At 34.9% G+C, this 26,992-nt stretch overlaps 1 protein-coding gene across 1 annotated transcript in view; it reads left to right on the forward strand.

The window, feature by feature from the left end:
* The first annotated feature begins 55 nt into the window (after nucleotides 1-55).
* Nucleotides 56-26,992, forward strand: part of NPEPPS (aminopeptidase puromycin sensitive) — a 78,975-nt gene continuing 52,038 nt past the window's right edge. The window contains exons 1-3 of the mRNA XM_044676506.1: nucleotides 56-447; nucleotides 7,646-7,730; nucleotides 26,851-26,928. Coding sequence (XP_044532441.1) covers nucleotides 145-447; nucleotides 7,646-7,730; nucleotides 26,851-26,928 — 466 coding nt within the window. The 5' untranslated portion in view covers nucleotides 56-144. The remainder of the gene's footprint in view (nucleotides 448-7,645; nucleotides 7,731-26,850; nucleotides 26,929-26,992) is intronic.

Raw genomic sequence — 26,992 nt, forward strand, 5'->3', positions numbered from 1 at the left:
TCTCCTCCCCCTCCCCCCTCCCCCAGTGTGCCGCCCGATCGCTCGCTCGCTCCCTCCCTCGGCCCCTCGCACTCACTCGGGCTGGGTCTCCCCCTCCCCCCGGCTCCCTCTCGGTCTCCTCAGGCGGTAGCCCGCGCTCTGTGGATGTGGCTGGCCGCCGCCGCCGCCGCCCCCCTCTCCCTAGCTCGCCGCCTGCCCTGTAGCCGCCGCCTGCGCTTCCTCGGCCCTCCTCCTCCTCCTCCTTCCCTGCTCCTCCTCCTCCGCCGCCGCCGTCTCAGCCTCTGCCTTGGCCGCCGCCTCCACAGCCTGGGCCCCGCCGCCGCGATGCCCGAGAAGAGGCCCTTCGAGCGGCTGCCGACCGACGTCTCCCCGATCAACTACAGCCTCTGCCTCAAGCCCGACCTGCTGGACTTCACCTTCGAGGGCAAGCTGGAGGCCGCCGCCCAGGTAGCCCGGAGCCCCGGGATCGGTCCCCGGGACCGCGCGCGGGTCTGGGGGGCGTGCGTGGGCGTCTGAGTGGGATCGCGGGCAGTTAGGCCGTGTCGCTGGGAGGGGGGTGTCGGAAAGGGGCCGGGGGCCGCGCCCCGCCCCATCGGGCTGAGAGGCCCCGGAGGAGGAGTCCGGGCCCACCCTCTTGCTCTCCCTTCGACCTGCCCGGGAAGGGGGGTGGGGTGGTGGTGGCAAGGCCCTGTGGAAAAGGAGCAGTGGCAAAGGACTGGGGGGGGGGCAGAAGGCTTCTCGCGTCTCCCCTCCCTCCCCAAAAGAGAGCCTCGGAGCACACCTGTGTGGGTCTCCCCACTCCGCCCCTTCCGGGCTTTGCTGCATTATTCTTGAGAGGGTGGTTCAGGGAAGAAGAGGAGTTATTGGAAGGGTGTCTCTCCTTCTTCCACCTCTCAGTCTGTCACTTTTCTCTACTCCCGCGGGCTGGGGCTGGGACTGGGGCCGGGGCCGGGGCCGGGGAAGATTAGAGGCGGAGGAGGCGAGAGAAGGTTAATCTCAGTCCGGTTTGTTGGCACATTCTCCCCGCCCTTGTTCTAAGGCCAGGAAGATGATCCTCCCCCTAGTGACAGTGCAGCAGTGACTTTGTTCCCCTCTCCCCCCCTCCCCCCTTCGTAGCTGGGGCACTACCCCTTCCCTCCTTTTCTTCACTTCCCGGAGCCCCACCACTCATGCTTAAGGGCCTGTGAAGCAGGTGGATTTATTGCTACAGTGATAGTTACTAGGAAGTGCCTTCCCCCTCGTATAACAGTTAGTATTAGCATGCCACTGGTGAAAATATTCCATTCCTTACAATTATAGATATGAGTAAGTCATACTTTTTTTCCAGCAGCTGCATTATTTCATGTATTTGCTCAAAAGCCTACATAAGTACCATTTAGAGCGGTTTGATATTAGAAGAATGAAATAGAATTTTGAACTATGAAGTGTTCAGAGACTGGCTTGTATCCGTCATGTTCTTTAAAAAAAAAAAAAAAGAAAAATTACAAATATAATTTTTGCACTTAAAAATGCTTTTAGAGCTTTTGTTCTTTTTTCATTACTATAACCAGGGATAGAAAAATCAGTAGGCCTGCTTCTAGAGGACAGAATTTATCAGTGAAATTAAAGAGATGTAAACTAGACTTAGAATGTATGTTAGAAGCTCATTCAGTGAAGTTGACTTCTGTGACAGCTAAAAGGGCAAGATAAACATGGTGAAAATTCTTCCAAGATGGTTGTTAAGCAGACGAATATTTTTGATGTGCTACTGCGTCAAAAGGCAGAATTTAGCATTGTGAAAATAAGGAGACTTAAACATTTTCCATTTTTACAAATAAATGCAGAATGAGAAGATCTTGGTCTAAAAATAGATTTTGGGAGTCTGGGTCTAGTGATGGTTTGAGCAGAGTGATTTTTCTGCTGTTTGATATAGATTAGCAGGGGGTAAGTGGGAGGGTTTATAAACATTACTCTGTCTTGTGACTTGGCCAAACCTGCAGGAAGATTGACTTAGTGATGAATGAACTTGTGTCATGGGAAAAGAATAATGCTTTAAAATCTCATAATTTTTTCACCCTTTTTTAAAGTGGCAGAATTGCTGCTTTTTCAGAATCAAAGAGCAGATTTATAAGAAGTATACAGAGAATTAGAAAATATATACAGGCAAAGACAATTCTAAGTTTATTTCATCATTACAGTTTATCAAGGAATGAAAGAGAAGGATGTAAGGCTGGAATTTTCTTTGTGATGGAATACCTGGAATAAATGCAGGTTTATTTTTATGCTCTTGCTCTTCACAAGAAATGAGTGTTAAATGAAAGCAAAGCCTATTTTGGAGTTGAGGGTCTATATATGAATATATTGAAATATCAAGAAGAATTGGTTTTTTTAAAACAGCGTGTATTCATGCAGATCAGTGGCATCTTAGATAAAAGGAAATAAAAATCTATTTTCTTAAAACCATGAATGATTTTTTGAAGAAGTATCTTTTTTTTTTTTTTTTTTTTTTTTTTAAGGTTGGGTTGAAGGAAGCACTAATTTTTTAAAAAAACCGGTTTGATTAAAGTAAGTGACTGGATTCTTTGCTAGCATCTGATGCCAGTTGTGGATTCGAGAAAGTAAAAGAGGAATATGTAGCTGTTAAAAAAAAAAGATGGATTTATTTAGTTTGCAGATATAAAAGTAAGTAGCAAGGTTTGTTGTTAATCATATGAATTAAAACAAGAAGCTTCTTAATATGGGCATTTGAGTATAAACAAATTTAGTGTCTTTAAAAACCCAATTGTAAACCATATACATTGAAAGTAGTTAACTGGCAGAATATCATAAAAAGTATGCAAACTGTTAAGGTACCTTAGTTGCAAAATCTTATGATAAGCCTAGAGTATTTGTACAGGTTACATATTAGAAACTTAGTGGATTTTTAACTTTGTTTTGGGTGTGGACCTGTGGGGGAGGTGAAGAAATTAGTTCATGTGGAGGTTTTTAGACTTTTGCCTTTGATTTAAATTAGTTTATGTGACTCAGATTTTGAAAAAGTACTTCCTTGTATCTAGAGAAACAGACCATATATTTTTTTCTTACTGAATATTTTTTATGGCAAATGCATTTGGTAAGTATCTTAAGTAGTAAACTAAAGTGTGTGTGGCTATATGCCCTAATTATAAGCCTGTAATGGTGATTGGTGCAATACTTGGGCTTTTTCCTCTGATAAGATGGAGTATTAGCCTAAATCTTCAAGGCCTGGGATCAGGATATTCCAGCAAAAAAATTATATTGTTACTGAGAAGGTAGTTACAACTATACTAGTTATTTTGAAAGGAAAAACCTTTGGCTCCTGAATGGATATTGTCAAATCCACGTGGTGTGGTAGTTCCTCTATAAAGCATTTTTACATTCCATGAGCAATCATTTTGATGTTCTTTGTATCCCCACTTTTGTGGGGGATGGAGATGGGAAATAGCTGTAATCCAACTGGCATTATTCAGATCATTAAAAGATATTTGAAGATATTAACTGGCCTTATCTTTGTTCTACCTTGTATTGACTTTAATACTTAATTTTCACTATTTTTTTCTCTGAATATGTTATTGGGAGGAGTTCTAAAGTACAGTAAACTATTATTATGGCAATAACACTCTTTGAGCTAGCATTGTCAGGGAGGGAAATTAGTTTTCTAAATAACTGAAGCATACTCCTTTAGATACCAGAAATTTAAAAAATTTAAACTATTTTGGATGGAGATATTTATGAATTATATACCTCTGTCACCTTAAGGTATATGAAATATAATAGAATATTATTCAAGGTGAATGTAAACAATAACTGTACTATTCTGTATAATATAATGATTCCCTTAAATGGTATTCCCTCAAATACCATCATAGTATATAGATTTAGAACTGAAAAGGACTTCAGAGATTATTTAATGTGACAATTATTTTATAGATCAAACTGATTCCCAGTGAGGAGAATTTCACAAGGTCACATAGCAAACAAGTGGCAAAGCAAGTACTGAAACTCTAGTCCTTCAAAATCCTGTGCTTTCTCCACTGTACCAATAGCCTGAGATTGCTTCAGACTATTGACATGTGTATAAAGCTACTTGCCCCTAGAGTAAATGGCCCCTGCCTGAAAAGTTTTTCATAGCCTTGTGCCTTTTTAAATGTTTTTCTTCCATTGCCCTCATTCATCCTTACTTATTGATGTTCTTCTGTGTGCCTTCTGTCCAATGAAGAAGCATCTTCCAAGTTGTGCTATCTAAGGAGCTGTGGGCTGGGAAATCAGATATGCCATAAGATTAGAACTAAAATGAGCAAAAAGATTCTGAAGGAGAAACTGAGACATCTTTTATGACTTAGGTATATTATGGGCCATGCATTTTAGATGATTAGAGGCTTTTTTTGCTTGCTTCCTGATTTTCATGATGGTCTTTATAGTTCAGATTGCTAGACAAGTGAAGTATTTATTGTAGTAAGTCATTGACTATTTATTATACTTAACACTCTGGAGTTTTCCCCGTATATTTGAGTTTCATTAGTCTGTTTATACTTGCTCTAGAGCAAGTCCTATGGTTATAATATAAAGAATTTTTGGCCAGCAAGTTGGATAGGAGTCTTCTGAATTATAATTGATACTGAAATCAGTTTTTAAGGCCTATTTAGAACCTTTAAACTTGAGCAAATACTTACTTGTATGATCTGTTCTTTGTTGACATTTGTTACATTTTGGTGCTAGAAAATTTGGCCCTTGTTTATGTTCACAAATCATCTTCTCATGGTTGCCTTGAGAAATTTCACTACTGCTTCACAGACCCAGATTATTATAAATTTTATATGCACTCTATGAAACTCAAGTATCTTGTTAATGTGAGTGAGTCAGACTTTAAAATGATTGGTATTTAGAAATTGTCACAACTGGAGTTTTCTTTTATTGACATCTCTGGGCTTCAGTAGAGATTGCTGGTTCATACTATAGCTAGCAAATACCTTGTATATTTCTGAATGATTCTGATAAAAACTTATTCAGAAAAACATGAACTGCTACAGATTGTAGTCTTTCTAGGCATAGGAAACCTCCTTTGTAAAATTGTTACCAAGGGTCAAGTTCTCTCCTTAGCTTAGTCATTACTGAGTGTTAGTTCATTTGAAGTGAATTCTGTATCTGACAACCTGGTAGGTTTAACCCTGGTCTCTAAACAAAGAAAGGATACATCAACATTCTACTATTTAGAGGAACCAAATGAAAAAGTTGAAAATGAGTATCATTAAAATATTTTATGGCTAATTTTAATATTTAATGTTTGCTTTAAATCTAGAAACTGAAGTTAGATATCTTGGATCTTGGAGCAAGAAGCTACCTTAATGCAGTAATATTAAAATTCTTTTGAACTATTTATCAGTTCAGTTGATGGTGGAACCAACACTATAGCTGGAGTATAGGCGAATATGCTTTTGCTGTTGAGAAAAGTCATTAGTGAGCTCTCAGTTTTATCAAATCAGTGCTGGTGTTTGGAAAGTACCAACTTGGAATAGGTTGGTTTTATATATAACTTTGTAATTGTCCCTGGTGCTTCTTTTAATTATATATGTATATACCATTTTACAGTATCCATTTTATGGGTTCTATGGATATTTTTCTTTTGAAATAATTTTTCTTAATCTATTTCTTTAAAACATTTTAAGAACATTCAAGTATTCCTGACCAAGGTTAATCTGTACCTGTTAGCTTCTTAAAAAATAGCTTCCCGGGGCAGCTGGGTAGCTCAGCGGATTGAGAGCCAGGCCTAGAAACGGGGAGGTCCTAGGTTCAAATCCGGCCTCAGACACTTCTCAGCTGTGTGACCCTGGGCAAGTCACTTGACCCCCATTGCCTACCCTTACCACTCTTCCACCTATAAGTCAATACACAGAAGTTAAGGGTTTAAAATTAAAAAAAAAAATAGCTTCCCTGAGTAGTTTCTACCAAGAGTAATAAAAGTACTCCAATATTCTATATTTTTTTCTGATCTGGAATCATTATTGAGCAGCATTTAATTATAAAATGTTGAGTGATGATCAGAATAGTATCTTTATGGTTGTAATCCATTAATGTTTGTTATAAAGTCTCCTGAGCTCTTATTAATATTAAAATTGATAAAGGCTGGTATTTTGAGATTTGAATATTGGATTTTATAATAATAAAAAGTTTTAAACTCTTGGTGAAGCATTTAAAAAATATTTTTGTGAGTTCCTTTCCACCCTTCCTAGACTGACAAATGTTCTTGAAAAAATAGTAACAGCACAGCAGTTTCATTTGTTAGTGTTGAACAGGTGGTTTACCTTAAATATATTAGAAATTTATGCCCAACTAAAAGTTGTAGAGTATCATTTCCAACATATGCACATACTTTACTTCATAATTGTAAGATGCTGAATGTAATTTGACTTAGCCATTTTAAAACTGGAGAGTAAGGACTATTTTGAAGCTAGTAGATTAACTGCTTAGCTACCATTAAGTCCACTCTAGATGTTGACAGAATGAAAATGTGGTTGCCTAGATAAGGAGTAAAACTCGTAGCTGAGCTACTGTAATTGTTCTATTAGTATAAACTTCAAACTCAGCAAAAGATCACTATGCACCCTTAGCCTGTTCAAGGAATGGTCTAATCACTACTTCATTTACGTGTGCTTCTTTAATTGCAAAATAAGCCCAGAACAATAGCTGGTAATTTATAAATAGTGAGTCCTCTTAGTCCAAATAACCATTTGTGACATAATGGACTCAATGCTATTTGGGGATATTTTTCTGAAATGAGTTAAGGGAACAAATATTGCTGTTTTTAACAATGTTACTATGTTGGTATTGAAACAAGAAACTTAGGAAAGATTTTTAAAATTGTTTAAGGTTTAACATCATAATTTTAATGATTTGATCAAGGTAATTTATGACTAAAAATTAGTCATTATTTTAAAGTATAATTTTTTTTGTCTTCTATTTTTTAGTGATATAATTGTCTCCCTATCAGAGACATTGTGTTGTAGGTAGAGTTGTGGACTTGGAATGAGGAAGTATTGGATTCAAATTCTACTTAGATATTCACTAGCCATGTAATACAGGGCAAGTAATTTAAAATCTCTGTAGGCTCAATTTTTTTCTCTTTTAAGAGGGAATGAGAGGCTTATTAAGGTTCAAATGAGGTACATAAAGCTTTTTGCAAACCTTAAAGCATTATATAATTTTAAGTTATAATATTACATAACTAGTGATTATGTGACCAATTTTCTTTGTCTAGAAATCATTACTTCTTGTTGCAATTTCTATTTGCACTCCTGTTCTATTGCCATTCAAATATTTGAGCCATTTCATTTGAAAGAATATTGTATTTATTTAGTATTACAAAATAAGTTTGTGTTTAATCAAAATTTGGGGAGGAGTGCTTATTTCTTATTTGTAAGATGTACAAATTCTTAAGAATTCTTAAATATTGATGTTCCTGTAGCCTTTAGTAGTTTTGACATGTTTTAATGATTTATGCTAATTAGCTCAGATATCTTATTATCTCTATCAAAATCCACTTTTAAATGAATGTTATTAACAAGTTATTAACTATGACATAGAGTTAAAATGAGTGAGGAAACATGAGAAATCAAAAGGTTTCGTGACATTATTGATTCTTGTTTCCTAGGTGAGGCAGGCCACCAATCAAATTGTGATGAATTGTGCTGACATTGACATTATCACAGCTTCCTATGCACCAGAGGGAGATGAAGGTAAGAACCATTTTCTGTTTTGGATTATTACACAAAGGTAATGCTATAAATGTTTGTTGTTTTAGAATGTAAATGTCTTTGTATGAGAATTCCTTAGATGTGGAATGTTGGATATACTATGCTATGTTCTGAGGATAACAAATACAATATTGGATGATAGAAATGGAACAGTTCTAAACCTACTTCTTACACTGAATTCTTTTGTGGCCCTGGGCAAATCATTGAACTTAGATTTCAGTTTCATGAATGAAAAATGGAAACTACTATACAGCCAAGCCTATTAAACTTAAAAGTCCTGAAGGGGGTTTAACATAAAATATGCAATATAGTAATTTATTAGTAACTTGGTTCTAGTTCATTTGTAGTTTTCTTAGTAATTTTTTTGGTAGTTCTTGAACCGTAGTTTTAAAATAAGGTTTTGAAACTTACTGAATAAAGGAACAAAGGAAGTTTTCATGGTTATATAGAAATGGCTGAAAGTTACTTTAAATAGAGGGGTCTATTTAAAATAAATATCATTCATTCTGTAGGAAACCTATAGATATCTTTCAAATGATTGGAAGAGGTCATATTAAATCTTATAATTATGAAATAAATTATAGTAACCAGTTGGGGGCTAAAATCTAATCTATACCAACTGCCATGTAAAAATCATAAGGCTGGCATAAAGTTAGAGAATTCCAGCAAAATTACTTTTAATTTAGGGACATTTATTTAGAGCTGGAAAAAAAAAAACAGAAACAAGAAATGCTTCTCATTTTACAAGTCAAGGGAGATTAGATAGGTTAAGTGACTTGCCCAAGGTCACGTAGTTAAAAAGTAGGAAAGTAAGGATCCCCACCCAGTTCCTGTGACTAAAGACAAAGTTTGCTAGCTATAACTTTGCTGCTTCCCATGACATCTTGAATATTACAGTTATACTATTTCCTTATAAGAAACTATTATGATTGAATGTATTATGAGAATTAGGGATTTGACTTTTAAATGAGTATTTGCTGTAACATTCTTTGCTCTCTTCCATCTCAACCTGCTCAGGGAAACATTTAAAACAATTTAAGACCCAAAGGATCTCTGTGATGATTAAATTATTTGGCTCATAGTAAAGAAGCAAAATGTAAATGGAAGATGTCCATATTAACATCACTAAACACTTATGTTAAATTTGATTACAAATGGGATAAAAGTGCTATGGTTTCAGGTTTAGAGGAAACAGATCCTTTAAATGGATTTGAATAACTTTCAGCTTTGTTTGGAATGACTTGTTAAATCAAAGAACAATTATTTAACTTTTCTGACTGTGAAGAAAAGTGGAAACATCTTAGCCAGCCATACCAAGACAAGCTTTCTTCCTTGCTGTGAACTGAACTCATTTGAATTAATGGGAAGAATGACAAAGACATTTTAAGTAGCTCACAATCTTAGGTAGATATGGAAGAAAAGTAAAACAGTACCAGTGAATAGTCCTATAGCTGGCATGGTGTTTATATTGTGTCTGATTTTTAGCTAATCTACTGTTTGAAAATTATCCTGAAAATGCCTAGAAAAGAGTCAGAAGATCTCCAAGTTTTAAATGTGCATACATTCAGAGTTAGTGCTTAACTTGATAATGATTTCTATCCCAAGGAAGCAGTGGTGGGAGTGTTAAGGGGGCAGAGAGAATTGAAAACTGTTGTAAGGAAATAGAGAAGGCTGTGAGAAAAATACAAGGAAGACTTTTATTTTTAAATTCAAGTTCCCCTTTCCCTCCAAACTAGGCAAGGGTCTATTTCTTGCCCCCTATCTCCTATAGCTACTAATAATCAGTGCTTTAAAGGGAGAAGGGACCTCCAAACTATATTCAAGAGTCTGTCAGAATTCAAATCTTCAGACTATTAGGTGCTAGCAGGTTACACTAGCCTTTTATTTTGAGGTATGGGTAGAGACATTTGAACAATTCAAAGTGATTTTTCAAAACTTTATTTGCATTATTATTAACATTATTATTTAGTAATTATACATAAATGTATACCTCATTATTATTCTTAGTAGTCATAAGGTTAGATTTACATGTTTCAGGTAACAGAGTATACTTGCTCTTCAGTCATGGTGGTCATGATCATTTGATGTTTCTCCATAAACTAGTAGTAGAACTTGCTAAATTTTGAGTCCCAAGATTCCAGTACTAGAGATTAGTGTTAATATGAAAATTTGTGGAAAGAAATAGGAGACATCAATCTTGTACCATCCAAAATAACTTTTCAGTACAAATTTTAACTTCCCAGAAAAGCTGATTCAGTTGCTGTAGGAAGTACTAACTTTTGGTGCATTAAGATAAAAATGATGATAATTTATAATTTGGACTAAACCATTACTATATAATTTAACTTTCTTTTTGAGTTTCATTAATGGAAAAAAGACTTGTGCAGTGAATGCTGTAATAAATCCAGGAAGACCTCTTGGCCTGTGTCTTTTCAAACTAAGACACTTGTCCTTAAATAGAAATAGTTTATTTAAAAAACATATTTGGGATCTTAACTTTGTAATATTTTAAAATAACAAATCAGTAAGAAAAACGGCTGAAAACTGTTTTTTTACTGTTCTGCACTTCAAGGGTTGGTGAAATCACTAGCACTTAAACCAGTGCAAGGAATGCACCTCCCTACACAGTTCAGGGATTAGTATTGTCATCAGCTCCCGCAAGAGAAACTCTTGAGTGCCTGAACTCAGGTCCTGACAGGTAAAGAGCCTTTTAATTTATCCTTAATAGATGGCTTGGACGTAACCTAGAAAATGATCGTTTCAGTCTGTACTATTTTTTTCTTCTGCTTATACTATGAGAACTTTGTAGAATTATTTGTATAAGAACATTTTCATATAAATTTCCAATACATAAGTTTTCATATTTAGTGAAGTCACGTGGGAAATGTGTTTTAACAGATTTTTTTGGAAGTGTGTGTGTGTGTGTGTGTGTGTGTGTGTGTGTGTGTGTGTGTGTGCACAAGTGGANGTGTGTGTGTGTGTGTGTGTGTGTGTGTGTGTGTGTGTGTGTGTGTGTAATACTGCCCCAAAAGGCAGTGATTTCAAAATCAAACTGTTAAATTTGTTCTAGAGACTGCTGACCCATCTTCTCTATATTGTACTTTTTGAGTTGCAAATTAGATAAAAACTCAGTTGTTTGTCTTTACTTGATAGCATTGTAGAAATGTGGGTTGCTGATAAGAACATTTATTTGGCTAGAATAGTAGTAATGTAGTAGTATAAGATTGATAAAATGTGAATAAAATTAATTTCCAACTTTGTATAAGTATTTAAAAAGCAAGATATTGGCAAAAATAACCATAAAAGGATGGGAATTTTGTAAAGTACTTTAGAAAACTTCCTAAAAAGTAGGAGGAATTCAAGGATAGTTTCAATTCTTTGCTTTTGGGGTACCAAATAATTTTTTTTCTAACTTTCAATATTGTATTTTTTCCAAATTACATGTAAAGATTTTTAACATTGGTTTTCTAAAATTTTGCTTTCCAAATTCTCTTCCTCCCTTTCTCACCTCCCTCCTCTCTGAGATGATAAAGCAGTTTGAAATAGGTTATACATGTGATATCATGTAAAATATTTCCATGCTGATCATGTTGTAGAAGAAAACACATATCAAAAACAAGCCACAAAGAAAATAAAATGAAAAATAGTATGGTTTGATCTGCATTCTGTCTCTGGAGGTTGGTGGCGTTTTTCATCATAAGTCCTTTGGGATTGTCTTGGATCCATTGTATTGCTGAGAATAGCTAAGTCATTCACAGTTGATCATCCCATAGTTTTGTTGTTACTATGTACTGTTATTTTTAAAAATGATGAAGGCTGATATTATAAGGGAAAATAGTATTTAATTTTAAATAACAGTACAATCTTATCCTAGTTTTGCTCACTTTACTTTGAATCAGTTCATGTACATCTTGACAGGTTTTTCCGAAACCATCCTCATTATTTCCTATAGCACAGTAGCATTCCATTACAATCATATTACTACAATTTGTTTAGCCATTTCCCAGTTAATGAATGTTTTTTTACTTTCCCATTCTTTGCTACCACAAGAATAGCTGCTATAAATATTTTTATACAAATAGGTCCTTTTTCTTTTTGATCTCTGGAAGAGTAGTGGTATTATTATTACTTCAAGGGGAATGAGCAATTTTATAGCCCCTTGGGCATAGTTCCAAAATTGTTGGCCAGAATGATCAAATCATTCCACAGCTCTACCAACAATACATTTAATGTTCCTATTTTGCCTTATCCCCACTGACACTTATCATTTTCCTTTTCTGTCATATTAGCCATTCTGATAAGTGTGAGGTGTGTACCAAAGAATTTCAGTGATAGGTAGCGCCTTTGGCTAGTTTTCTGAATATCCATTAGTATGTGGCATTAAACTAAGCTTCTTGCATAGCTGTATGGTATAATAAAAAACTGAATTGAGGGTCTTGTCATTAAAAAACTACGTAGTGTAAAGGACACCAAAATAAAGATCCTTGTCGGTGGCATGACTCATGAATACCATAACTGGTATAGTATTCACAAAAGTTGGATAAATTATTATTTTATAGATTTTACTTATTGGTACTATAACAGAGAATGGACCTTTATTCTTTTTATCTTAGACTCAGTGTTACTCAGTGGATGCTCTTGTGGGAAATGGCACATACAGTATAAAGCCCATTTTATGTGGCTTTATTTTATCTATTTATTTATTTTTAATGTTTTGTTTTTTTAGAAAAATTTTCCATGGCTACACGATTCTTGTTTTTAACTTTCCCCTCCCCCCCATATCCAACGCACATTCCGCTGGTTTTAACATGTGTGATCAGTCAAGACTTATTTACATATTATTATTGATAGTTGCATTTGTGTGGTCGTTTACATCCCCAACCATGTCCGAATCAACCCATGTGTTCAAGTGGTTGTTTTTCTTCTTTGTTTCTACTCCTGCAGTTCTTCCTCTGAATGTGGATAGCGTTCTTTTCCATAAATCCCTCAGAATTGTCCTGGGTCATTGCTTTGCTGCTAGTACAGAAGCCCATTACATTTGGTTTTACCATAGTGTATCAGCCTCTGTGTACAATGTTCTCCTGGTTCTGCTCCTTTCACTCTGCATCAATTCCTGGAGGTCTTTCCAGTTCACATGGAATTCCTCCAGTTTATTATTCCTTTGAGCACAGTAGTATTCCATCATCAGCATATACCACAGTTTGTTTAGCCATTCCCTAATTGAAGGACATCCCTTCGTTTTCCAGTTTTTTGCCACCACAAAAAGCTTGGCTATAAATATTTTTGTACAAGTCTGTTTATCTATGATCTCTTTGGGGTACAAACTCGGCAAGGCTGTGGCTGGATTGAAGGGCAGGCAGACTTTTAGAGCTCTTTGGGCATAGTTCCAAATTGCCATCCAGAATGGTTGGATCACTTCACAACTCCACCAACAATGCAGTAATATCCCAGTTTTGCCACATCCCCTCCAACATTCATTACTCTCCCCTTCTATCATTTTAGCCAATCTGCTAGGTGTGAGGTGATACCTCAGAGTTGTTTTGATTTGCATTTCTCTAATTATTAGAGATTTAGAACACTTTCTCATATGCTTATTGATAGTTTTGATTTCTTTATGTGAAAATTGCCAATTCTGTGTCCCTTGCCCATTTATCAATTGGGGAATGGCTTGATTTTTTTATACAATTGATTTAGCTCCTTGTATATTTGAGTAATTAGACCTCTGTCAGAATTTTTTGTTATAAAGATTTTTTCCCAGTTTGTTGTTTCCCTTCTGATTTTGGTTGCATTGTTTTTGTTTGTACAAAAACTTTTTAATTTAATATAATCAAAATTATTTATTTTACATTTTGTAATTTTTTCTAACTCTTGCTTGGTTTTAAAATTTTCCCTTTCCCAAAGATCTGACAGGTATACTATTCTATGTTCACCTAATTTTTTTATAGTTTCCTTCTTTATATTTAAGTCATTCACCCATTCTGAATTTATCTTGGTATAGGGTGTGAGATGTTGATCTAAACTTAATCTCTCCCATATTGTTTTCCAATTTTCCCAACAGTTTTTGTCAAATAGTGGATTTATATCCCAAAAGTTGGGCTCTTTGGGTTTATCATAGACAGTCTTGCTGATGTCACTTACCCCAAGTCTATTCCACTGATCCTCCCTTCTATCTCTTAGCCAGTACCATATTGTTTTGATGACCACTGCTTTATAGTAGAGTTTAATATCTGGTACTGCTAGGCCTATGTGGCATTATTTTAAAGAGTATTATTAGGTAAAAAATACTAAATGTGTTTGGCTCAGTTGAGCAAATATTTTTCTAATTTTCAGAGGATCCAGTTTTATGGATTCAACAGCCTCAGTTATTATTTTTTGTTAGTTTGCATTTTAAATTAAATGTTTTATTTAAGTTAACATTGAATATCAGTATAACCAGCTTTAACTTTCTTAGTAACTTTTTATAACAATGAGCAAACATTAATTAAGCACCCTCTCTGCGTCAGACACTGAGATAGGATTTGGGGATATAAGGACAAATATAAAAAACTTTAAATGCCAAAGAGGATTTTTGTATATTATTCAGGCTTAAATCTAAATATTTAGGCTAGTACTTTAGTGGACAATTCATTCAGAAAATACCTAATTATTTACCACTAAGGAGTTTACAGTCTATAGATAAACATAAAAGTATGCTCAGAAGTTTGTTAAAATACATACAAAATGATTACAAAGTAAATTTCTTGGTGGGGGAGGGGGACCTGGGGATCAGAAAAGGCCTCATGTTAGAGAGTAGAGAGCATTTGAGTTGAACTTCAAAGGAAAATAAGGGATTTGTATTTAATTTGAAAGTATAGAATTTGTTTAAGCTGCAAATAATCTTAAAACTTATGATTTCAAAAATAAATGTGGGATGGGGAGCAACTGGGTAGTTCAGTGAATTGAGAGCCAGGCCTAGAGATGGGAGGTCCTGGGTTCAAATCTGAACTCAGACACTTCCCAGCTGTGTGACCCTGGGCAAGTCACTTAACCCCCATTGCCTAGCCCTTACCACTTCTCTGCCTTGGAGCCAATACACAGTATTGACTCCAAGGTAAGGGTTTAAAAAAAAAAAAAAAAGAATAAATGCCTGGTCCTGGTTATTCAGACTTCTATAATCTCACTTGTCATTTGAGTTTTATCTTATATTGTTTCATAAAATTTGTTCAGTCAGATTGGAACTATTTCATCTCCCTGTTGCCTCTATGTCTTTGTGTTTTTCCCTATGGCTGAAAAGTACATCCTTATCACTCATTCTCTGTTGAAGTTCTTCCTATTCTTCAAACTCATCATATGTGAAGGTTGTCTTTTGGCTCCCATCTCATGTATAAAAATTGATAAATTTCATTGTACTTCTCTTCACATTACCTTGATTCATAATTGTTTATGCTTGCCTTTCTTCTTTTTTTAGATTGTAAGCTCTAAGAGAGCGAGGGTATGTGTGTGTGTATTTATTTAATTTTACTTTTTTTTTTAACCTTGACTTCCTTACACTTAATTAAATGTTTTCTGAATGAATTGTCTACTAAAGCGCTAGACTAAATATTTAAATTTAAGCCTCTAGGATAAAATACCAAACTACTCTTTGGCACTTAAAGGCTTTTACAATTGCTTCTGGACTGCCTAGGTTAGAGTTATTTATTATACATTATATTCCTTCCTGTGCTCTCCAGCCAAAATGGTCTGCTGCTTCTTACACAGTATTCCATCACCTGCCTCCATGGGTTTTGTACAAGCTACTTTCCCATATTTGGAAGGTATTCGTTACTTCCTCACTTCTTCCTCTGGGGGCTTCCTGCAAAGCTTAGTACAAATGTTGTCTTCTCCATGACACTCTACCTGCTATTCCAGATAAAGTGTCATTTCTTTTTCATCCAAATAATTTTGGATTTACCTTGTAGAAAATTTGCATTCACTTTTGTGTGTACATGTGTGACATAGGCCCCTAATCAAAACTTGTTGATTCAAGTATGATGTAAAACCAAATGAACAATTATTTGTTGTCACATTGACTGTGGGTCAGAAGAAACTCATTGTGACATAAATAGAAGAAAGAAGAGTGGTGGTTGGCACATTTAATTTAACTTTGTTAAAGAAATGGCTACCCTTAAGCTAAATATTAATAATAAATAATCTATTTGATGTTGTGGTAATCTGAGGGTTTCATTAAAGTTTAAGTCTGAGAACACTTTAAAAAAGCAGTTTAACAAGTGATTTAAAAAAACACAGTTTGATGACTTTTAGGCATTCATTATTTAGATACTAGTTTTCTAAAAAAGAAACTATTTTTCTACCTTTCTAGTGACATACACTTTTTCTTATTCAGTATTGTATTTTATAGAGCCCTGTGTAAAGTTTTTGGAATTGATTCAATGTGTTAATATTAGAACTTACTTATAAATTAGAATCACTAATGAACATATATTCATCCAAATATTGAACATTTTTATTTCCTTCAGAAGTGCAGGGATATAATTTGAAGTCATACTTCATAGATTCATAGATTGTGACAAATATACTTATTACCCCATTTTGAGGGAAAGATCAAAATGAGACTATCTCAAATGGTGACCTTGTTGCCATTGTACATTTTTCTCTTTATAGTTGCTTAAACCAGATTTATATCCTTAGTTTGTTAACTAGATATTGCTAAATTTACCAGTATTAATAAACTGGCAAAAGTGCGCCATCATCATGAGGTTGTTGAACCCTTATCTGGAAAGTCCAAAGCTTCTTGGACATTTTCAAAGTTATAACCTCTGCAATAATTTAATTGGTGGGGGGGAGGGAATAAATAGTGGATTTTTTTCTCCCAGATTAACTGGCTGTTTCCTATTTCAATCATGCTTCTTTAGTGAAATGGATTGCTAGAAAGACAATTGATATTTGGAAATGTTGATATGTTTTAGTCATATTATTTTATGATTCAGTCTTATTTAATCAGAATTTTAAAACCTAATTTCTTTAAAAATGTATTGATATCTCCTCTTTATAATTGGTCAAAAAAAAAAATCTTAGCACACCCTAGTTCCCAGTTCCTAAGCAATATTTTGCAAACCATTGCTCAATTCACCAACTTAAAGTTCTACTTTGATTCCTCCAAATTCTCTTATGTGGCTTGAAGTTAGTGTTTATTTTATGGGCTTTTTGATATTGTGAGGAATGTTTAACCATATTCTTAGCAGAGATAATTTGTAAAGTCAGAAAACATTTCTGAAGTATGCTACATATCTATGATGCTATTTGGTAAATACTTTGTATATAAAAGCCAATCTATAGATTGCCACTTATAAGAACCTTAATGTTTAATATAAAGATAAGAAAGTCTTCTGTCCAAATCAAAAAATATTTTTACAGCTATTTTTAAAAATAACTCATTGTTCTAATTTTTGAAGATGAAGACATGATCTGTTTTCCAACTCATTTGTTGGAATGGTAAAATTTTGTGTGATATTGAAAAAGCATGGAATGATGAAAAGTACACTGTGTTTGTAGTCAGAATCTAAATTCTTGTCCTGGCTCTGGTAGTTTAATTAGAAGTTGTGCAACCTTGGTCTTTTAAAACCTTTTTGATCCTCAGTTTTCTCTTGATGATGTGGTTTGAATAAGTTGATATATGTAAAGTGCTTTTTAAATCTGTTTAATGTTATATAAATGTGACTTATTAATGTTAATTCTGGAGGTGTCAGGTTCACAGTGTTTTCTTTTGTTGATGAGAAAGCCAAGTTGATTATTCAATATCAGCTGAGAAAAGAATTTTTAAGTTTCTAATTCGTGGTTTGTTTAGATTTCTAAGTTCCTTATAGAAATAAAATGCACATTAGCTTTTATATAAAATTATGTTAATTTGCAATTAAGCACACCATTTCAGATTGTTAAAAGTAAAGTTTTTAGACTCTGAATATCTGATTAGAGGTGGCTCCTAATGGATCTTTTTTTGTTAGTTTAGAGCAAATTGGCAGTAACTGGACATTTGTGTTTCTGATTACCTTCTTTCAAAATGTATCAGCATTAGTTTAAAATGGGTTTCAGATCTGAAATGCATAGTAAACATATCTTGGAATGAAATAAGTTAAGAAGTCAAAGGAATTTTGAGTTATATATTTCACAGAGATTTTTGAAAAATTAACTAAATACTGCTCTTTTGAAAATAGTAATTCACTTTCATTGATTTTTTTTGTTTTCATTTGTAGAATATGGTAGATATTTTCCTTTTTTTTAAACCCTTGTACTTCGGTGTATTGTCTCATAGGTGGAAGATTGGTAAGGGTGGGCAATGGGGGTCAAGTGACTTGCCCAGGGTCACACAGCTGGGAAGTGGCTGAGGCCGGGTTTGAACCTATATTTTCCTTTTTTTAAAAATACTCCCCCCCAAAAAAAACACACTAACCATTTCTAATATCCAAATAAACTGTAACTGTAGCCCACCACTTCATTATCAAGTCCTATGGAGTCAAAATTGGTCATTCCATTGATCTGATTTCTGTATATTTTAGCGGGTTTTCCCCTTTGCATTATTATGACCATATTGTATATTTTTTCCCCTTTGATTTAGCTTAGTTGTGTAACAATTTGTACAATTCTTCTCAAGTTTCTCTGAATTCCTTCTATTCCTTTCTTACCTTACAATATATTTCACTATAAGTCACACTGTCTGTTTCCTAATTAATGCACTTACTTTGTTTCTAATTTTTGCTACTGCAATATTTTCATATATGGGACCTTTTTAAAAAAATTTAAATTGTTTTCAACTAAAGATATTTTTGTTCCCACCTTTTAAAACCACAAAGTTTTTGAACTCTGAATATCTGATCACAGGTGGCTCCAAGTGGATCTTTTTTTAAATTTTGTTTAGAGCAAATTGGCAGTAACTGGACATTGGTATTTCTGTTTTCACAAAGAGTAGTTTTTTGAAGAATTAACTGAATACTGCTTTTTTGAAAAAAGTAATTTTCTTTCATTGATTTTTTTTGTTTTCATTTGTGGGGTGTGGTAGGTGTTTTCCCTTTTTTCAAAATACTAAAATTTCTACGTTGACCATGTCCAGAAATATGTCTTATTTTGCATTTTGAGTCCATCACCTCTCTTTCTTGAGGTATGAATAGCATTGTTTATCATTGGTTTTCTGGAATCATCCTTGATCATTGCATTGATCAGACTTATTACATCTTTCAAATTTGTTTGTTTTTATAGTGTTGTTATCGAATGAATTGTTTTTTCTATTTTTTCTTCACTCTTCAATTTGTACAAAGTCTTCCCAGGTTTCTCTGAAATCTTTTCCTTAGACATGTTTTAACAGCATAGTAGTTTTCTGTAACAATCATATAACATAATTTGTTTAGCCATTTCCTAATTAAGGGATACCTCTTTTTTTTTCCAGTTCTTTATCACCACAAAAAAAGCTGTTATAAATATTTTTGTGCATGAGTTTTTTTCCTTCTCTGATTTATGTGTTTGGAGAATATACCTAGTAGTGAAATCACAGGGACAAAGGGTTTGCTGTACAATTTAATGGCTTTGAGGGAAAGAGATATAAATTGCTTTCCAGAATGGTTGTACCAATTCACCACTGCATCAATAAAGCATTAATGTGTCTATTGTCTCCCAGCTTGTCTAACATTTGTCATTTTTCCTTTTTGTCATCTTTGCCAATTTAATGGGTGTAAGATAGAACCTCAGAGTTGCTTTAATTTATATTTTTTTAATTACTAGTGATTTCGAACATTTTAAATTTGGACTTTTACCTTTGAGAACTGCCTGGTTATAGCTTTTGACAATTTCTGGGTAATGCCTTATTCTTTTCTTTTTTTTTTTAAACCCTTACCTTCCGTCTTGGAGTCAATATTGTGTATTGGCTCCAAGGCAGAAGAATGGCAAGGGTAGGCAATGGGGGTCAAGTGACTTGCCCAGGGTCACACAGCTGGGAAGTGTCTGAGGCCGGATTTGAACCTAGGACCTCCCTCTAGGCCTAGCTCTCAATCCACTGAGCTACCCAGCTGCCTCCTAATGCCTTATTCTAATAAGTTTGAATCAGTTATGTTGATCTTTAGTTAAGGCCTTTATGAGAGAAACTTACTGAAATGTACTTTTACAAAACCCTAGTTAATTATTTCCCTTCAATTTTGAGCTGAATTGGTTATGTTGTTTTTTTGCAAAAACAATTCTTTGTCATCAAAAAAAGACAATTTTTATTTAACTGCTGTGATCCTTTCAATCCCTGTTTTGATCATGAATTTTATAGATATAAATTTATCTGAAAGGTAATTTCTTCCTTGCTTCTATTTATGTATCCTTCACCTTTCTCTTTGACTTTGATGTATATGCCCAGTTCCCTCCTCCCTCCCTCCCTCTCTTGTTCCGTCCCTCCCTCCTTTCCTTCCTTCCTTCCTTCCTTCCTTCCTTCCTTCCTTCCTTCCTTCTTCCCTCCCTCCCCCTCCTTCCCTCCCTCCCTCTCTCCCTTCTTCCCTTCTTTCCTTCCCTTCTTTCTCTAAAAGGGCTAGGCAATGGGGGTTAAGTGACTTGTCCAAGATCACACAACTAAGATGTATCTGAAGCCAAATTTGAACCTAGGACCTTCTGTCTCTGGAACTGGCTTTCTATCCACTGAGCCACCCAGCTGCCCCTTGCCCAATTTCTAAAAGATGTAGATTGTCTACATTTCTACCACTACTATATTAGTGTGCCTGTCCGCCTAGGCTCTCTAGAATTGACTTAAAACTTACTTTTGATAATTCGCTGTCAGAGTTCCATTAATTTATATTTATTTTACTAGCAATTACTTTTATTGACAAAGGCAGCTATAACTTAGTGGTTAAGAGCATTGGCCCTGGTGTGGAGAAGAGCTGAATTTATTTATTTATTTGTTTGTTTATTTATTTGGGGTTTTCTTTTGTTTGTTTTGAATATTTTCCCCTATTTACATATTTCATGTTCTTTCCTTCTCCCAAAGCCCCCTAACCTCCCTTAGCCGATGCACAATTCCACTGGGTTTTACATGTATCATTGATCAAGGCCTAATTCCATATTATTGATAGTTGGACTAGAGTTATCATTTAGTGTCTACATCCCCAATAATATCCCCATCAGCCCATGTGTTCATGCAGTTGTTTTTCTTCTGTTTTTCTCCTCCCACAGTTCTTCCTTGGAATGTGGCTAGTTTTCTTTCTCCTAAGTCCCTCAGCCTTGCTCTGGATCCTTGCATTGCTGCTAGTACAGAAGTCCATTACATTCGATTGTACCACAGTGTATCAGTCTCTGTACAATGTTCTCCTGGTTCTGCTCCTTTCACTCTGCATCAATTCCTGGAGGTCATTCCAGTTCACATGGAATTTCTCCAGTTCTTTATTCCTTTGAGCACAATAGTATTCCATCACCAAAAGATACCACAATTTGTTCAGCCATTCCTCAATCGAAAGACATTCTCTCATTTTCCAATTTTTTGCCACCACAAAGAGCACGGCTATAAATATTTTTGTACAAGAAGAGCTGAATTTAAATGCAGCCTCAGACACTTCCTAGCTTTGTGACCCTGGCCAAGTCAGTTAACCGCTTAACAAAAGGATCCACTGGAAAAGGAAATGGCAAACCACTCCAGTGTCCTTGCCAAGAAAAACCCATGGATAGCTATGGTTTATGGGGTTATGAAGAATCAGACTTGGTTGAAAAACTGAACTACAACATTCATTGAATTTGGACCAAAGGGATGGTTATCTTAATTACTTGAGCAAGAACTGTAGAAACAAAATAGTATGTCAAATTCATTAAAGCTTTTGTCTCCCCATATATCTATTCTGGTGACTTTTTATATACATAGATTAAATGAACAAAATAATGAAACCACATTGTAATTTTAATGTACAATAACAGTCACACCACACCTGATATTTTACATCACTTTTGGGATATGGTAAGGATTATTGCTCATTGTAAAGGCTTTGTAAAGTGGTTTAAGTGCTAAGAAGATAGAAAATATTCATAGATTGCTTTGAAGTTACATAAATTTTGTAAGAGAAAAATGAGTTCTATTAATGTATGTAAGGAAATATCTATTAATGTAAGGAAACTCTTTTTTCAGTGGTGCTTTGAAATATTTTATTATTTTTTTCTAAAGCCTTAATAGGATTTTAAAACTGGAAGGGAACTTAGAGATCTAGTCCAAATCCTCATTTTGTAAATAAGAATACTGAGACTTAACAGGTTAAATAATTAATCCATTTCTCTTGGCCCACTATGTGTCAGCCAAACTGGACTATTTGATCTTACACTATCCTCTCTTTCCTGTATACATTTACATGCATTGTCTCCCCTGCCTAAAAATAATGATTCATACTTATTTAGCTCTCAAGGTTTATAGAGTACTTTATAATATAAGCTATGAGGTTACATAGATAGTTACTGCATGGAATGCCTTCTTGCCATTCTTCTTTTTAATTACTTCAGTCATGCTGGTGCTTTGTTCAGGCCTTTTAGTGTATTAAACAGCTTTTTAAGATGTCTTTTTCTAAGCAATTTAATAGGGATATTATTACCTAAGGTTAGATGTTCAGCCTATTCATTTCAATTTCAGAATTGCAGACATTTAGATCAGTTGACCTGCTCCATCCAAGGAGCTTTTCATCCTTTTAATGCCCCAATCAGTCAGTCAATAAGAATTTTTAAAAATTCTTCTATATACCAGAGACTATCCTAGAACTTTATTTTAGGGTTGTAAGTACAATAAATGAAACAATCCCTCCTCAAAAGGAGTTTATATCTAATGGAGAATATGGCAAAATATATAAGTATGCATAGAATAAATAGAAAGACAATAAAGATAAATCTGCAACAGGTCTTTGTGTGGGAGGGCACTAGTAGTTTAGGAAAGGCTTTCTGTGGAAGGTGGTCCTTTAGATGTGTTTGAAGGAAAGAGGGATTCTGTAAAGCAGAAGTCAGGTTGGATGGGGGTCCAAGTGACTGTATTCTCTTTCACACATTAACATGGAAGATACTCAGAACTATATTTAGGGGGGAAATATTTTGTAAAATGTCATTTGCCCTTCTCCTTGCCATTCTGCTCAGGCAGAGAGATTTTATAAATCAAAATATTCTCATTTCTGGTGCCATGCTAGGTAAGCAGCATCCTATTCAGGTATTCATTGAGGTGTTGTTATTCTCTTTTCCTGTCTGCTATAAGTGAATTTTTGTTTCACTATGTGGTATTGTTTCACATTATGCTAAGTACTGGTGATTCAAACATAAGAAAAAAATATTTGGCACGTGATAGGTGCCTAATAAATGACTGTTGACTAACAGATTCAATATTTTTTTCTTCACCTAAACCCTTACCTTCTGTCTTAGAATTAATACTGTATATTGGTTTCAAGACAGAAAAGCAGTAAGGTCTAGGCTTTGGAGGTTAAGTGACTTGTCTAGGGTCACAGGTAGAAGTGTCTGAGGTCAAATTTGAACCCAGGACCTCTTCTGTCTCTAGGCCTGGCTCTCAGTCCACTGAGCCATCTAGTTGTCCCCTCCATTCTCTTTCTAGTGGCTTCCATTTTTTTTTTGAGAAATCATAACTTAAAAGCATTTTGAATTCTATTTGCATGTAAGTAAAACACATGCACATTTGATATGACCTTTTGCAAAATGCAGAGATGACAAATGGAGTGAGGAAGACCAAGTTCTCAGATGAAACAAATTATTTCTCGAGTTTAACTGCAGTCCTTAGTGAATTTGAGTGGCTTTTAAAAATCCAATTTGGAGAAAAATGGAGAGATTTAAAAGAAAATAATGTAGTGTTAGATTTAGTTCAAAGGAAAAAAGTTAACTGTTAAATAAACATGGTTGCCTTTTGTATAATTTATATTCATCTCTTCAGTTATTATTTAACATCTTGTGGATGGATCCCTAGTTATAAAAGTATGATTAAAATTTGGCTCAGCATAGAACAGGATAGGAGCCTAATAATATTTTTAGGGAGATACTCAATAGGAAATTAAAAAGGAGGAGGGATTTTTCTGGTTGTCATTCAATTAATTAGAGCCTTGTGTCTTCTGGTTAATTGAGATTTTGTTTTTGGTCTCAGTGGTGCTTACACTGCTAATTTTCTACATTAAGAGAATTCTGTTTGAAGTTATATTGTTTCTTTGGTATTTAGTCATTGTTACTAGTAAGTCTAGAATATATTCAAATTTGAGTCCAAAAAAGAGCAAAATGAAAATACAGCCTTTTTCTGTCTTTGCTTTGCCACAATAAGTTTATACCCTTATGATTTTTTGTGTAGCTGAAATAATATAATGTAAAAGTGGTAATGGTGTGTTAGGACTTGTGTGAAGTTTCATTCAAGAATAAATGAAATGTTTGGAATAAACCATAATCAAAGATGGAAGTTATAGGCAACATGAAAATCTAGTTTGGAAGGGTTGATAATCTAGTTTTTCTGGAGTTCCTCTGACAGCTTTTTGTTTATGAAAAAAGTTATGTTGAGGGGGCAGCTGGGTAGCTCAGTGGAGTGAGAGTCAGGCCTAGAGACAGGAGGTCCTGGGTTCAAACCTGGCCTCAGCCACTTCCCAGCTGTGTGACCCTGGGCAAGTCACTTGACCCCCATTGCCCACCCTTACCAATCTTCTATCTATGAGACAATACACCGAAGTACAAGGGTTTAAAGGAAAAAAAAAAGTTATGTTGTGTTTAATAAAGTTAGAGCTTTTGGGATACAAATAGCATATATAGTGAATACTATGTATAGATTGTAATTGTTATTCCTTTATAAAATTTTTTAAACTTTTGCATTTCATCAAACTCAATTGTCAGACACTGTAAAATTAAAATAGTAGTAACAGTACTTTAGGTATCTGTCTTTAACAAGAAAACTAATGGTTTTAATAAGTATTTTTTTTTTTACTTTTTTATTTGTGTTGCTTATTTTTCCAGCTTTTAAATCAAAATTTTGGTTGTTTGGTTCTATAAATCTGTACAAAGTAACTGTCAGAAAAGTGAATATTTTGTGGGATGTAAATGTATGGAGGATACTTTATTTAAGAAGATTACTATTTTGTTGGATCTGTCTTTTTATTGGCATTTTGAAGCTTGTTTCTTGGATTTGGGTGAATATTAGCATTTTTCACTTGGGCATATCTTTGATCTTATGTATGTTTCCCCCAGGACCTAACTAGTGCTATATCATACCTTGGCCAAAAAGGAACATTCATAAACAGTATGTGTTTTTTCCTTCCCCTAAGTGCCAAGCATGATACCAACCTTGAGAACAAGGATTAATTTGGAGCTAATCTCCAGTTTTTAAATTTTTCATCAAGGTTCATTGTAATTTAAATCAGAAATTTCATAAATAATGTAGTGTCCAAATGTTGGGTTACTATTAAATATCCAGGAATCTACTTTTTGGGAATTTTGAGTAGAAGAAGATTTTGACTCACCTAAAACTAAAATCTAGGAAACTCTAAAGGATAGTTATATTAAAAACATCTCTTTCAGATTCTTGCTTAGGCATGGTTTCTGTAAAATAAAGAATGAATTGGATTAGTCTCATTTTAAAAAAATCATAATTGACCCTATCTAGGATGTTATAGAATGGTAGGTTTAGAGTCTGAGAATCTGTAAAATTCAAAGGGGATTTTATAATCAGTGATCTCTCATGAAGTGTAATAAATGTAACTTGTAGCTCTAAATTTATGATCTGATGGTCTGGATTCAAATCCTGGCTTTTTTTTTTTTACCAGTGTTAGCTTGGGCAAGTCTGTTCCTCATTTGCAAAATGAAGGTGTTGTTCCTAGTGCCTTCCCTATGTTAATTATTTCTTATTTATCCTCTATATAGCTTGTTTTTACATAGTTGATTGAATTTCTCTTGTTAGACTCTGAGCTCTTTGAGAGCAGGTTTTGTCTTTTGCCTTTTTTTTGTATTTCCTAGAGTAGGGGTCGGCAAAGTATGGCTCTTTCTGCAGGAGCCATAAAGTCAATTTTTTTTCAGGCGCTGTTACAGGAGCTCGCACTGTGAGCACTGTACGGCTCTCATGAAATTACATTTTAAAAAATGTGGCGTTTATGGCTCTCACAGCCAAAAAGTTACCCACCCCTGTCCTAGAGCTTAGCATAGTGCCTGCCACATAATGGCACTTAAATATTTTTTGACTCCCTGGCAACTATAGTTCTCTTTCAAGGTGAATCACCTTGAAACACAACCCCAATGTTGTACTGAGCTGAACTGACCCATTTCCTAGAAGGTATTTCTCAACATGGCCCATTCTACTTCAACTAACCTCCTAGTGAAAATCACTATTTTGAAAAACTTTGTGGAACTGAGCCTCTTGTCTCTCCACAAAGAAAGATCTCTACAAAATATAGGAAAACTGAATTTTATCTCAAGTGTATTGTATTTTTAAAGTTTAGGTAGAATTGACCTCTATATAGTAGGGAACATAACTTTTTTTTTTTTTTTAAACCCTTACCTTCCGTCTTGGAGTCAATACTGTGTATTGGCTCCAAAGCAGAAGAGTGGTAAGGGCTAGGCAATGGGGGTTAAGTGACTTGCCCAGGGTCACACAGCTGGGAAGTGTCTGAGGCTAGATTTGAACCCAGGACCTCCTGTCTCTAGGCTTGACTCTCAATCCACTGAGCTACCCAGCTGCCCCCCATAACTTTTTTTGCTGCATCTTTGATCCAATAAAATTGTGGTAACTTAACTCAGTAGTCCCTTCATTGTGTATGTATGAGAGAAATTGTAGCATAGAAAGAGTTGTCATAAGATAGACATGGTATTTCTTAAATATGTCAGAGAAATTGGAGGAATACCTCTATTAATTATGCTTTCTCTGCTACTTCTCTCAAATTTATGTTTTAGCTTAGAATTTGCAATCTTTATTTTACAGAGGCAGAAGCCTAAATTGTTCCATGTCTTGGTGTTTAAAACTGGCTAATAAATGTATAATAATACTTTTAATGATAAAAACATTATTTGCTAAATTCTCTAAGATTGTATGGTATTTCGTTTTAATGAAAATTTAGATTTGATACAGGCTATTGTCTGAACTAAGTTCTTAATTTTAAAATTGATACTTTTTTAATTTCAGAAATACATGCCACAGGATTTAACTATCAGAATGAAGATGAAAAAGTTACATTATCTTTTCCTAGTACACTTCAAACAGGTAAGCAGCATAGTAGTTTTCAGATAAATTCTGGGATATAAAGATGATTTAAAATTCTTATTAT

The sequence above is a fragment of the Gracilinanus agilis genome, chromosome 4, assembly GCF_016433145.1.
Source record: "Gracilinanus agilis isolate LMUSP501 chromosome 4, AgileGrace, whole genome shotgun sequence".
Lineage (NCBI taxonomy): Eukaryota > Metazoa > Chordata > Mammalia > Didelphimorphia > Didelphidae > Gracilinanus > Gracilinanus agilis.